Source organism: Symphodus melops, assembly GCF_947650265.1.
Source record: "Symphodus melops genome assembly, chromosome: 4".
Classification (NCBI taxonomy): domain Eukaryota; kingdom Metazoa; phylum Chordata; class Actinopteri; order Labriformes; family Labridae; genus Symphodus; species Symphodus melops.
Window position 1 is genome coordinate 24,349,997 of NC_136694.1, and position 14,614 is coordinate 24,364,610.

General features: G+C 40.1%; 1 protein-coding gene across 3 annotated transcripts; it reads right to left on the reverse strand.

Moving 5' to 3' along the window:
* Positions 1-374: 374 nt before the first annotated feature.
* Positions 375-12,434, reverse strand: tfap2c (transcription factor AP-2 gamma (activating enhancer binding protein 2 gamma)). 3 transcript variants are annotated; one of them, XM_079340635.1, is made up of 8 exons: positions 12,372-12,434; positions 8,393-8,854; positions 7,857-7,908; positions 6,561-6,632; positions 5,779-6,001; positions 3,737-3,855; positions 2,099-2,240; positions 375-1,911 (listed from the first exon to the last, which is right to left on the reverse strand). In XM_079340635.1, the coding sequence occupies exons 1-8, from the start codon at positions 12,399-12,401 to the stop codon at positions 1,617-1,619; spliced, it is 1,395 nt and encodes a 464-aa protein (XP_079196761.1). In that variant the 5' UTR covers positions 12,402-12,434; the 3' UTR covers positions 375-1,616. The 3 variants fall into 3 exon arrangements, with proteins under 3 accessions (XP_079196761.1, XP_079196760.1, XP_079196762.1); XM_079340634.1 differs by lacking the exon at positions 12,372-12,434 and adding an exon at positions 9,462-9,794; XM_079340636.1 differs by lacking the exons at positions 6,561-6,632; positions 12,372-12,434 and adding an exon at positions 9,462-9,794.
* Between the last annotated feature and the right edge of the window lie 2,180 nt (positions 12,435-14,614).

Genomic DNA, 14,614 nt, shown 5'->3' on the forward strand with positions numbered 1-14,614 from the left:
CAGCTTGAAATTATCCTTTCCAAATCCACAGGATATTTCAAGATGGCACTTTAGGTGTTTTTCCTATATTACTGCCGTTGCATGTAAAGTTATGATCAATCAACTAACTGCAGTATGTAACAACAACTCTTTAGGGTCAGATTGTACACTTGGAACCTTTACAGAAGGGTAGTAAAGAAGTAGGATAGTAGGGAACAGTTATTTTGGTACCATTTCCAACTTTTGACAGTGGAAACGCCACTTTTTAAGTACCGTTCTGAACCGAACTGAACAAGACCACTTGGTGGGAACGGGGGTTATGTGTGGCCTAAACAAGATCAACTCTCTGAAGCAGGCTCGAGTCTTTTCATTTTATTTTTATTTTTCCTGAAACTTTAAAACAGTTTTATTTTACATATTTTCAAAAAAAAAAAAAAAAAAAGTATATCATGCCCACTTCCTAACCTCTACTCGATAAAAAACTAACCCATTTATAAAAGTTGAACACGTCATCATAAAAAGTGAAACCATACACCAGAGGGAAACCATTATTTACACAAGCCCATTAAATTACAACATAAATTAGAAAATATTTACATCCAGGACAAGACACTGGATAAAATTATATGTTTGGAATTTAATGTCTAATTAAAAACATTAAAAAAAAAAGAAAGAAATATGTACATTTACGCACACTCTCACAACATACACACATTCAAGCAGGGCTGAACTGGATGGGGGAGGGGGGGTCGATGGTAACTTTGGGTTTAAATACTAAGAATGAGAAATACCTAACATGGTCACAAAAGTAACAAGTTTCTGCTGCTTAAAAGAGCAACAATGGAAGCATTGCTATGCCTGTTATCCACATGAACACTGAAGAGGCTTTAAAGTCTCTGGTTTCTGACCAAACACAGACCGACAAACCAAGAATCGTCTTTTTCTCATTCAGGCCTACATAAGATTCAAATCATCTCTCATGAACAAAGCACAATAACACTGGAGCCATTTTGAAGTGGTTGTACAAATCGAGCACAAAACAACAGAAAAATGAAGAGGATTTTCTTTTCTCTCTTTCTCATCAAAAAAAATTGTCCTCTGCAAGTCCATTGAGACACAGGAAATCAGTGGATTTGCCTCCAGACAGAGCAGGAGGGGGGGTGGAGGAAGCTGTGAGGAATTCACAGCCACAGCAACTCATCTTGAAATGATGTCCTCTAGGGAGAAAAAAAAACAGTATGGACTTTGTTCCTTTTGCTCCTCCTGTCAACAGAAAGCAGGTCCCATGGTTGCAGCTTCAGCACACTAGCAACTGTGTGGAACTGCATAGTGGTAAGGATGATAGGTGTAAAAGGTGGGCTCCCAATAGGACCAGTACTTAGACCTTCGCCATCCACTTGAGTTGCAGCAAACTGTGACAAGTTCTCAAAATCTATCAACACCTCAAACAATGTGATATCAATTCAACAGTGTGAGTACACACACACATACACTCAGACTCGTTAATTCAGCTCTCAAAAATGACAATACTTATCAATCGATTTTTTTTTTTAAGGTCCAAAAAAGGGCAGAGAGGGCGGCAAGGTTGAGGGACTCAAGGGTTTTCTCTAGTTCATAAGGATTCTCCTTCCAAGCTCTCATTTCCTGTGCTTGTCCATTTTGTCGGTAGATTTGCTCCCACTGTCTGAGGACCCCTGCGTGTCGCTACCAGAGCTCAGGTACATCTTGTCCACTTGTTTGAGCGCCTCGTTCAGATAGTTCTGCAGCGAGGTCATGGCAGCGCAGATTGCCGGAGAGCCGAAGCCGTGAGTGATGAGACTGAAGTGGGTGAGGCAGCCCTGGATCCCAGGCTCCATGATGGGAGCCGGCCGAGAGTTTCCCAGAGGTGAGCGGTCCTGGGTGAGCAGGTCAGTGAACTCTTTGCAGATTTGCCTGAAGGTGAAAAACCAGAATGATTTAGGAGGAGGGGTCAATAACTCAACGACGTGCATCGATGTATTGTGATCTTTTCAACAGCCACCTCAGAACAAATTCTAGATCTGTCTGCCTGGTCAGTCCCAATTTGCGACAGATCCATTTCGATTCACATTTAAAGCCTTCATCTGGATGAAACACTTACTTGGCAGCCAGCAGCATGTTCTTGCGAGAGTTAACCTCGTTGCGTTCCACGTGCGGCCTGCCCAGGTATTCAGCCATCGCCTTTGCAGGGAACTCCGTCTCACACACGTAACCAAAGTCTCTCGCTAAATGAACAGCTTCGCCTGCAAGGAGAAGAAAAGAAAGGAAGCATGTGAGATGAAGAATAATGTTTTCTCTGCCGCCCTAATCTGACACAACTGTTTACTTCTGAGAGTGTATTATTATTTACACAGACACACTGGTCAAAGATCAAACAGCTATCTGGCCGGTCCCAGCGATTTATCAATTCAGAGCATTACACCCCCCCCCCCCCCCCCCCCCCGCCCTTTGAACCTGATTCACACAAGCATCAAGGCACATGAAGTGAAGCAGCTGAACTCCAGAATAATCGTCTGTACACAGTCTTCTAGCTCGGGGACACAAGAGCAACCGAGATGAATATATTTCCATCTTGAGGGTGGTTCGACTTGCATGGTCATAATGGGCTTAGTGAAATAAATGCTATCAAAGAGAGCCTGTGGCCTTAACAGCACGGCGTATTGATGGAAGAGCACATCACTTCAGGACACGGGCGGCTATTCAGAAGCACAAGCTTTAAGGTCAGCAGACCCTCCTGGCGAGCCGAACACGAGATAACAAGGCTTAATTCAGCTTTGAAGGTCTCTAAATAACACAGGCCTGCAGTCATTCTCCTGCACAGAACCGTCAGCCCGTTTATAAAATCAAGCGTGTGGTGAGCAAGAGGAGGGGGGGAGTATTCTACCTTAGCCTGCGGCAGGTGGATTTGATTAAAGTGATAACTATTCATAGTGAAGTGTTACCGCCTGGGTATGGTATGATGATGTTTTTTTGAGTTTTCAAAGTGTGATGACAAGGTAGGGTGAAGGTGTAGAGTGTGTCATCATTAGAACTATGTAACACCATGGAATAAAACAAGGAAAGAGAACCACGACGTTCTAAGAATTTTCCATTCTTTAACACTTTTTGACACCATGTGTTTTCAAAGAAAAAAATCTCAATTCAAAAGTTTGTTTCAAAAGGAGTTTGTTTGCATTATTTTTAATAGTTAAGAACATTAAATTATCCAGTATTAGTTGGATGGGGCTCGATGTGTTTGGTTTAACTTGAATCATATTCGTGTTTAAATTTCAGGTCTTCTAACAATAGCTTAAAAAAAATAATAATGTTTTGCAGTGTAATTGTAAAGAAATGTGATCAAATCTGTGCATCTCCTAACACACTGAAGTCACATAAACAGACACTTCTGAAAATTGTGTTGAAAAGGATCGTAGATGGTGTTTTTAGTATTTCTAGAGATGTCAACGTTTGATCTCGGTCGATCCGATTTCGACCGAATCACAGAGGAAAATACAACTAATAGCCAATCACAACTTGGATAAATCAAACAAAAGAAAACTTTGCATTCACTCATTGTCTTCAGACAACAGGGTATTTCAACAATGATTGGCTGTTTAGAGACACTTTGGCCTTCTTAAAAAACTCGAATTCTAAATGAGACTGACGTTCTCGCACATTTACAGCAACATTCCAGCCGTCGCAAACAGCAATTACACCTGAGAAGGTGCTATACTAAGCACCGCTGAGTGACATGCCATACCTTCTACTAGTGAGGTAAGTAGAGTTACGTTAGCAGCCTTCCTCCTTCCCGCAGGCAGGTTGAGCCCAATCTTATCCAGCTTTTCTCTCAGAGAACGGCCTCCATTTTTTGACTTGGCTCTGCACAAAGAGAAACAGAGAAAAACACACATAAGTTAATAGTTGAACCACTGAGAGGAAATAAAGGTCAATAATGCAGGATTGAAATTAGTTTTTACACAACATTTTAACATATGTGGAAATGATTTGTTGTTGGATTTAAAAAGTCAATATAGCACCAATCTCTTGTCATGTAATCTGGACTATTTCACATCCATTAGAATCTGTATTAAAGATATCAACACATGTTCTTTGCATCTTAGCGTTGTCAAATGTGCTTTCCCTGAGATTCGGACACAACAGAACATGCTGAATAAAATATTTAAACATTTTGTGATCTCATATTGTCCATTTTATTCTCATTTTATTGCTGCTTTTGTTTTGTTTTTAAGAAGAAGAAGAAAAAAAGTGCAATAATGCCACTTTAGTCTTTTTGAATTTGTAAATATATATATATATATACACACACACACACACACACACACACACACACACACACACACCATAAGGCTTTGAAGTCGCTCTTGTAGAGCATCTGACTTATTGCACGCTCAATGACAAATAAATTCAACAAACAGGCTTCCCTGACCCAAAAAAACACAGTCAAAAGTGTTGATTCAACTCAAATAAAAATGGCAGAAAAATCACTTGTGTACATCAGCAGGGACACTTATACCGCCCACTTGACAACGACGATATTTTTTCCGCCTGACTGCCTGGCGAGCTCTGCCTCTCCATGGCGGGTGCATCTTTAGGGAGGCATGTGTGTACGAGTGTCCTCACCCCCGTCACCCCCTCCTCCCTTCTGTCCCTCTGCTAACGATCCCCCTCCTATTGCTATATGACCTACTTAAAAATGTGTAGTGTTGTGTGTGTGTCTGAGCATCTGCATGTCAGCATTAACACAGGCACATGGGAAGTGGCAAACGTGCGACTCCAAGCACAAAACGCTCCGGTCAGCGGTGTTGTACTATAACCTCACAGTCCCACTGCAGACTGCCACACTAACACATGTGCCATAAGGTCAACTGCTCTGCCTCGGATAAACGCACCCATGCTGCAACCCCTGGCAAACACACAACAACACACCCACAGAGTCTTTAGATTGGTACTAAGTGTGTTGATGTAACCTATCCCCGGAGGAAGCACAGAACCAAAATTGCAGACCACACAAAGAATGTCACGAACCTTACGCAAAAAAAAAAAAGAAAAGAAAAAAAAAAAAATGATGAGCTACAGTAACTGAGGCAAGCTGTGCTTTTAGAAAAGATTTTCCCATGAGCCTCTGAGCTTTAGTCTACAGAGCGGGAACTCTGCAGTCTGATGATGATTTACTTCACGACACGACTGCATTATCAATACAATGACAAAATCCAACTTCAGAACAAAGGTTTTAAAACTGGGCTCCTTCTGATCTACTGTCAGATGGAGTGTTTAAGTTACTCCGATTATTTTTTACAAGGAACTGTTCCATTTTGTGGTTTTAACAAGCATATTTACCTTAACGTCACATTTAAATTAATTACTTAAAGGTGTTACTGGAAACAGTGACTGCTCAAATGTTGCTAGCTTTAGCCACATTCTGCTCATGTGGTACATTTCTTTTTTTTGCAGCTCTAAAAGGTAGTTGCTAAAGGTATTAATAATATATATAATGGCTGAGATAAGTAGATTTTTAGCTGGCTTATTGAAATTGTGTTATCACATTTGTGCATCAGTCAGAGCAAAAAACCCGAATTCCATTTCAGGCAGAAGAAGAGGCATTTTGTATAACTATGGCTATGGAAAAAACAGAAATACAACGAACACAGACCCAGTGATCTTCATTATGTGTGTGGTTAGCATCTCTTTAACGCTGTCAATCAGTTCTTGCTGTTATGCATTGGACTTTGGAAACAGTAGTAAATCCAGCCTCCTGGCCTGTTCGTGTGTCTGAGCTCTGACCTGCGTAAAACTCCTCCCAGCAGCGATGCGTTCAGACACTCCGGGGGCGACAGACGTCTCTGGACCTCAGCTACTGTGACTTTGTACTTGGATGTGGAGCTCAGCAAGGAGAGACGGCCGGGCACCGAGCAAAATACCTCAGTGGGGTTTGATACCATGCCCAGCAGGGACTCCTTCTGGAAAGGAAGACCCAGCGCGTTGCCTTTAGGTAGAGTGACAGGACCTGCAGGGCGAGGGGCAGAACATACAGGTTAGCTAAATGGTGAAGGAGTTCAGAAGAAAATAAAAAAAAACATTCTGGTCTGCAATACACGTGTTTATATAGACACTTCTCTGTGCATGTACATGAGCTCTAATGGTTATAATGCTTTCCATGCAAAAAGAGAATCTGTGTTCTCTTGTACATTATCACAAGGAAGAGTGTGTGTACAGCTCTGCACAACTGACAATACCAGTGTCTGCGTTGGACTTTTAGAAATATATTGTGTTGTTTTCCAAGCACGGGCTGGTAAAACAGCTGAATTTCCTCATACCAAACACCGTCCACAAACAAAAACACACACAGACTGCCTCTCATCTAACCCCCAGATACACCTCCGTACTGTTTATCAGTTGGCCTCACTGGCTCTAGACTTTTAGAGTTATTGTTTTCTAAAGTTACACGGATTTTAATAACTCCCCCCCCCCCCTCCCCTCCCCCCACCACAACAAAAGCACTGGCAAGCATCGGACAAACATAACAAGTACAGCACACTACAAAACACAGCTATCTTCATCCTCACCCGCAAGAATGCCCCCCTGATAATAAGTCCTCTGTAAGCGATCAAGGTTCCTGCCACCTCGCAGTCCTAATACTGAGACAAAAATCACAGAATCACATGAGTACTTTAAAGCTCCTCTGGGGCACATGGCTTGATATGACATGCCATTGTTTACAAGGGGAAAACCTAAATCGCCCATAGCGTGCCCTTAAGCCTGGGAACAATATAATGAGCCATCACAGATTTACGTAGCACATGGGGACCGGTTAGTTTATTGTGCCATGCAAAATGATGTCTGGTTGTAAAGCTTTTTCATAGTCATTCTAAACAGAAAAAATATATATATATCGCACAATAATTGAATAAAACTCTAAAATAGTCAGGCATGATAATGATAAGCTAAAGCATATGGTTTGCTTTGAAAATGTTTGGAAATCAACCTTTTATGATTCAATATTATGTAACATTTTTATGAGTTTTAACAGGATTTAATAAGTGCATTTATCTTTTATCCCTCACTAAATCCTGTGCATGGTTTGAATAAATGCAGCAAAGCTAAGAAGTGGAAGGACTGTGCTCCAGCTGACCTCTCTCTGACTCAAAGGCTATTTAATGGAGCCCCGATGACAAAACAGCAGGAATACGTTCTCCTGCAAAACAGTTCATGTCTCAACAAATTACTGAACTGTCCTTCACATGCAAACCCTTAATGCCACACCCCGCCAAAAGCTGGTTCCGCAGAGCCAAACATTGCGGCAAGATCAACTCGTAATTTCCTGCTAACGTGGACTGGAAAGTGCAGCATTTGCAAGCTTAACCAGCCCAATGATGATCCAAAGCTTTCCTCTTCTCTCGCAGTCAACGCCGAAGATTGCTCAATTTTCGTGTCTTGTCAATAGCCTGTCGTTTATGAAAAGAATCACTTTTTTTCCCACTGGGCAACCATTCAAATACCTTCACCAACAGAATGGCCTGTGGATTATATCAAGCTTAGATAAATGCATCTTGTGGCTGTGAGGATTATCAGTGTATGCAGTGCAAGTACAAATACAAGACTCCTCCTGTGTTCTACTCATGCACTGAGTGCCCTGACATGCCACTATAGAAGTAATTGTTATGACAATTCCAAGTATGTGGAGAGTGAAAAAAAACAGTGCTTACGGTAAATTTCCAGCCCTTGCCAGTAATTACAGCATCTTTATTTGGTTGTACAAAGGCACATGTACCCCAGGCGGCAACTTTTTTCTTTTCTCTCAAACCAAATGTGCTTTGACTCTCTTGCACTAAAGATTGTATTTAAACACGTAGTAAACTCACCTTTTTTGATGACTGTCTGATCTGCCATAATAATACTGTGGTCATCTACATGCTGATAAAAAAAAGGAAAGAAACAGCAATTAGCAATCGCTTGCATTGTTCCTAAACACAATTATAAAGAGATAGCATAAACATAAAAAAAATACACAGATAACTAGTCAAAGGAAAATGCATTCAAATACACTGCATAACAAATGTAATAAGAAAAAGACAGCATCTAGATTTTTGTCTAAATGTTAAACTCTGATCTAAATTACCTTTTAGACTTCACACCACGTTCTTACACAAATATAAACAAAATAGTATTTCTGTTTAACATAAAACATCAAGTTCAAGGAGATTTTTAAGGGACTTTTAGTGATTTTTTAAAAACAAAAATGACCCCCTTTGACAGAAAGTTACTTGTTTGTTAGCCCAATTAACTTCAGTTTTATTGCCTGCCTAAGCAGCAACCATTCGTCGTTTAGTCTGTGGCATTTGATCAGCATATGCACACTTAAGGTGTCCAAGTGTTTTTCTCGGTCAAATTCACTCACTTGGACATCTTCCAGTCCGTGCCCCATGTCGTGCATCCCCATGTTATCACCAAGACCCGACGAGTCTATGCTGTGAGCATGCGGGGGCAGCAGCTCCGGCCGGCGGAAGCCTTCCCTCCTCACCCCGGACGAGCCTCCCTCCAGGCCCAGGATCTGACTCGCCAGCCCGCTCCTCGCGTGAGCTCCGAGCCCATCCTGACCCTGCCTTCCAGGCCACGGCTGCTGCTGGTTCGACGCCTGAGACTGGTGTAAAGAGTTGATATTGAAAGGGTCGCCGAGGTGGGAGTAGGGGTCGCTGGACTGAGGGTAGGAGATAGGCTGGTAAGGGGGTGGGAAATACGGGGGCTGGAAGTCCGAACTGGCCGAGTGTGAGAGGGAGGGAGATGGGCTGTAGAGGTGCTGGCTGACCGCTGGCAGGTGAGGCAGCCGGGGGTTCCCATTGCTGTTGCCATCGTGCCTTTCCTGCGGAATGGAGGAGACATGTCAGCTGAGAAAGGTGCAGCAAAAGACGGCAGGTAGTGTTGACTTTTGTCCCTCAGGGGAGTGAAGTGTCTGTTACCCACTGATATGTTGTTCACTGGGGACAATTATTTGCTTTAAAACATTTTTATTTTATTTTATTTTACCAAATATTTTAAAGTTAAGTTTGCTGATCATTGCAATAAAAATTTTATTTGCTGGTTTTAATCACATTTAAAAATTAGCACAACTTTTGGACTTTATCTTTCTTTTCAAGACTTTTTTCATGCAGGTTATTTATCATTCTGTAATTGCTGTCATAGATGTTGTTCGTCTAAAGGTTACATTAAAATGAAAAACTGCATCTTGCTTTTACATTCGTCTTGCAACTTCATTTGCATTATTTGTTTCTGAAGTTTGTTTGTTTTGTCCTCCTGTTGCCACTCAGCCTATCCCGTTTTTATGACTGTTTTCCTAAACATCCTTTGTGATCTCATTTTTAACTTTAACAAACATTTGATAATTCAGCCCATATTCACGAAGACGTTGAATTGCAAACTTTTGGTCCCTGTTCATAAAAGTGAACTTTTCCTTAGTTTCACAAACTCACCTCACAGTCGTCCTCATATTTGACGTTGTCGGCTAATTTCCACAACATTCTGACAGCGGAAAAAAAAACCAACCCCCCCTGATAAAAAATAATAATTTAAGAAAAATAAAAAAGAGTTGCCGTTGGCGAGTTAATCCAGGTAAAGAAAGAATAAGAGCTTCCTGGTGCTCATGAACAGGGGCCCCTCGTTGATCGAAGAGGTGACGGTTCTGACTTGTTGGATGGCGGATGAAGAAGCGAACTGACGAGCGACTGACAGTCCAACCACAGATAGGAGCTCCCACAACAACAATCAGAGAAAATAATCGTTGCCAACCAATATTTCCCCCCTCTCCGGCCAACGTCCTGTGTAGTTCTGCCTTGGAAGTGGGCGAGAGCGGAACATATAACAAACTTGACTCCCTCTTATGGACAAAAGGGAGATGTTCAGTCTTACTGGAGCATATGAGCACAGACTGTACTATATCTGCACATAGGCTCCGAGTGGGCGGCACCCTGCCGGTTGATGTCAATGAAAAGGGAAAATACTGCTGATTGGCGGGATAAGCATCCAATGAGAATTCTGTCCGTATGTACGTAGACATACCGTGTTCGACGTGAAAACCCACTGATTTAACTTTATTCCACTTTTCATGCATTGCAGAGAGAATCGCTCAGACGCTGGCCACCTGTGTTAAACGGTGGATGTTTCTGAGCCTGCCTGTAGGCTAATGTGTAACAAGAGTTTATTAATTTGAAGAACACCCATTGAAGCCTATATGTTTTAGGATTTTATGGAACAATTTACCGCTAACCAGCAGCTTACATGTGTTGTTTTTATTAATGACATGTCTAATAAGTTTTCTTTTTTGGGGGGGGGGGTTGGCCTGATGTTAAATATATATATATATATATATATATATATATATATATATATATATATATATATATATATATATATATATATATATATATATATATATACATATGATATGTTAAATATATATATATATTTAACACACACACACACACACACACACACACACATATATATATATATATATATAGCATCAGGCCAACCAATCCCCCCCAAAAAAATTGCTTTACGAAGGAGGTTACATCATGGTTGGCGCAGCCAATCAAATGCCCGGATGTTCTCTAATAGAACAATATTGGCTATAGAAATGTACTTTTTTTTTATTGATTCGATTTTTGTTTGTTAAAAGGCGTGTTGTGCATTTTTTTTAATTATATAAAACAGCAGGCATAGGCCCCAATAATGTGTTTTTTGTGTTTTAATAACATTTTGTCAATATCATTTGGGGAACATAATTTGTTTTTCAAAAAACAAATGAAATTATTGCTATTATTTGTAGGCCTCTTATAGGCTATGCATTTACTGACATATTTAGGCCCAAGAGAATAAAAGGCGACTTAGTTTTGTTGTTTTTCACGTTTTGATTGAATCCATATCCTTTATGTTTAAAATATTTGTCTTAACCTTTGAGTCTAAAATGATCCATACATACCTGCTCCCCCACTTGAATGGGCACACAAAAACAACCTCGTGACAGTGTACTGCCGGAGTTTCACAGAGGTGGTTAAGTGTTTGTTTCTAACCGCAATAAGCCCGAGGGCCCAACAGCATCACTCTCCCCAAAACCTCTAAAGCTCAAAGGAGCCCAACAAAAAAGTCTTTCTTTACCTCATTTACATATTTGGTGGAGCTTTTGCAACGTCCAGAACAACACGTTGAGGCTTTGATATACATCAAAGCCAAAAACCAAAAGATGTTTGTTGATGTTTTCTCTTCGTTGCCAAATTAACGATAAATATAGGTTAATAATAATTTTGTATTTTTTCACGTTTTATTTTAGTAGTTAAAACTTCCAAATTCAACATTTAAATTATTAAAAATATATATTCTTCCCCACTACAGACGAATGCCCTGTAGGCCCGTCATGTTGTCTATCTATTAATTGGTCATCATTTGAAGAGCAGGATACTAAATGTCAGATTATAATGTGTGAGGTTATTAGACAGAGGCTTTGTCTAACAGCATGTGGCGTCCGTCCACCCACGCTGCGCTGATCGGTTGTGAGTGAGAACAACGGGACTTGGGTGATCGCAAGGATTATCTTTTTTTTTTTTTTTTTTTTTCGGCTGCGTGTTGATCTTTGGCTTGTTGTGATGCGGCGCTGATTAAATGTTGTTTTACGTTGAAGGGACACGGAGCAGACCTTCAGGAAGTTAATCACGCTTGAACTGACGGTGATGTCTTGAACGATCCAGATGCTCATAGTGTCGTTTTAATCAGAAGGAGACAACCGGCTCATGATGTCAGGTGGAGAGAAGAAACGGATCCATGCCGGATAAAATATCAAGCACATCAATGACAGAGTTTATTGCTCAGTGATTTTTCATTTGGTTTGATATATCCACCTATGTTTTATGAAAATCTAAAATTTAAAAAGGCTTTTCCAGATGATATCAAAATTTGCAATTAATTAACAAATCTGAAAATAAACAAATATCCCCTGATAACGTCCGCTATTTATGTTTACATATAAGACTATCCTAATTGAATGTGCTTTTCGTAGTAGACCTAACAAATTTGAATAATTTGAGTATGTTTGCATTTGCTAAAGGTGAGCAATAAATACATTAGAAATAAAATGGTATATTTAAAAAATCGTGTGTCTAACAGATTTAGAATAACCTCAAACAAAAATCACTGTGAGTTTTGCTGAGATTGAAACCCTGCCCTCAAGAATCACTAGTTGCTGCTCCAAAGCTCACGCGGCGCAGTCCATTGCAAACAGGTGATAAAGGTGGAAGGGGATCAAAACAAATATACACAAAGCGTGATCGAAGTCGGTTTAAGAAAAAAAAAGTCGGCTGTATAAGAAACCAATCTCCGAGAGGACTCACCCTCCAGTCTATCCTGTCCAGCATAGACATCTGCAGAGCTCCAGTCACACAATCCCACTGACACACTGCTGCGGATCACTGAAACCACCCGAGGTTTACACAGCAGACTTCACCTGGGGTTCGCGCAGTGCGCATGCGCAAAGGAATGTAAAACACCTGAGAGGGATAAATCAAAACAATCCATCTAAAGTTTACCAAATGAAAAGTGCTTATCAGAGCACGGAGAGCGAAGAAGCCCAAAAGTGTAGGTGAAGTGTGTTTAGTCTCTTAATTTTTAATCATATATGTTCAATCACATCAGTCACCTTTAATCGAGAAATAATTCAAGTGAACTTTTTTTTCTCCATCTAATTTCGTTAAGAAAATTAAATAAATCAGTAAAAATGTTATTTATTTCAAAGTTTGAAGGGAAAAGAGGGGAAAAAAAGACCTGAGGAAATTTCAAGATGAGGTAATTCCACCCCCAAAGCCACGTCGCCTCAGGCTGACCAGAAGAATCTGCTTTCAAAAGCAACTGAATCTTTTTAAGGCCTAAAATGGCTCCTGTTATCTGATCTCCCAAATACTTTGGCTTAAACTAATGAACGGATCAAAGTGTCTCGACTATGTGGCTGAGAATAGCTGCATATCTTGTTCTGAGAAAATAACCTCATAGGCCTTTACCTTTGTGATCTGCTGCCCTGACACCTGCCACATAATAAAGACTCATCACACAATTACTGTTACAAATAACCAGAGTAAATATTAGAAACAATTATGTTTGGCAAATGTGTTTTAATTCAGACTTTAATTCATATGTATTCCAATGTGACCGCATTTGGCCTGTAAGAGCTATACTATTTTCTGTGAAAAAGAAGAGAAAAGTAGGTTATGACATTGATGCTTATGCATTCAAACTAAATTGTAATAAACATGTATAATATGTTGTCTTTATAAATACGAATCCGCAATAATGTTGTAGGGTATGCATTTTTTTTATTCAACGATTAATTACAGTATTATCGTGATTGAAAGCGTCCAGATTTAAATTGATCAACTTTGAACCACGTTGCTTCTTATTTTTCAGACAATCACATTTGTTCCTTTCGTTCTGTTAGGTACATAAAATGTAACTGTGCTCAACAATAGTATGTGGTACATAAATAAAACCGATATGATTTAAAAAAAAATTACCACTGAAAAATCACAAAACACACGAAAGAGATGTTGTAATTTTTTATATTTTTTTTCTCGTGCCTGCTCAAAGACACAACGTTTCCATGGTTATAAACAATTGGTAAATTAAAAACAAAAACTAACATGGGTTTATGTGGTTCTTATTATTGATAGATTATTTCTCTGTAAACAACCTCCACAGTGATCCAACGTGCGCTGAAAGATCGAAATAAACAACACACGTAAAACATGTCATACAGAGCAGCTGGAGGAAGACAAGAGGACGCAGTGTTTATTTGATTTTTCAGCCACAGTGATTGGATTATTTATGGTGTAACTTACATTTAACGAGAAGCAGGCAGACTCCTCCTTGCTGTTCCACTCTGCGTGTGTAAAATAAATCGGCGTTATAAGACTGCCTTTACTGCCACCTGGTGGTTGCAGCCTTGTATTATCACAGCGTGAACGTCAACCCACTATTAATAAAGGGAAACCTCAATACTTAATCAAATTCATCTAGGTTGCGTGTATGTTATAAGAAAATGTCAATTGCATGGATTTCTAAATGTCTACATTTGAACCAAACAAATTGTCTTTTCCCCCCACCACATCAGATTGCCCACGAATCAGAAAGGCTTCATCTCAAAAATCGACACTTTAATATCCCAGCACAGAGTAACTTCTCTGAACAATGTTAAAAAAAAAAAAAAAAAGTCTGTGAGGAGTAACTAGTGATAATGTTTGGCTTGAGTGAGTGACAGCACATCTTGATCCAGACTTGACCTGATACAATTTAAAGTTGTCCGTCACATCCTATTTTACAAACTATAAACTCTTCAAAATGTATGCCAGTTTATTAAAGACGTGTAAAAGATGCCACATGTCTCCAGCAAACATGACACACAGTTTGGTCCCGATCCCACTTGTATGGCTGCTGGACAAACCGCCACACCAGGCCAGCTCACCAAATATTCAGTGGAAAAATAATGGACAGTATTTCTTTTACATCTCTTTGAGCTCGCAGAAGAATATTATTGGAACAGAAGTCTCCACTACCTCCCAAAGCATCACACTTGTTAAAGGACCTC

What these genes read in the sequence shown, in the direction of transcription:
- tfap2c (XM_079340634.1), bottom strand. Translation starts at nt 9,509, where the DNA reads ATGTTGTGGAAATTAGCCGACAACGTCAAATATGAGGACGACTGTGAG. An exon ending in ACTTACCTCACTAGTAGAAG is followed by an intron (nt 2,241 to 3,736) that starts GTATGGCATGTC and finishes TTCTCCTTGCAG; the next exon opens with GCGAAGCTGTTCATTTAGCG. An exon ending in AACATGCTGCTGGCTGCCAA is followed by an intron (nt 1,912 to 2,098) that starts GTAAGTGTTTCA and finishes TTTCACCTTCAG; the next exon opens with GCAAATCTGCAAAGAGTTCA.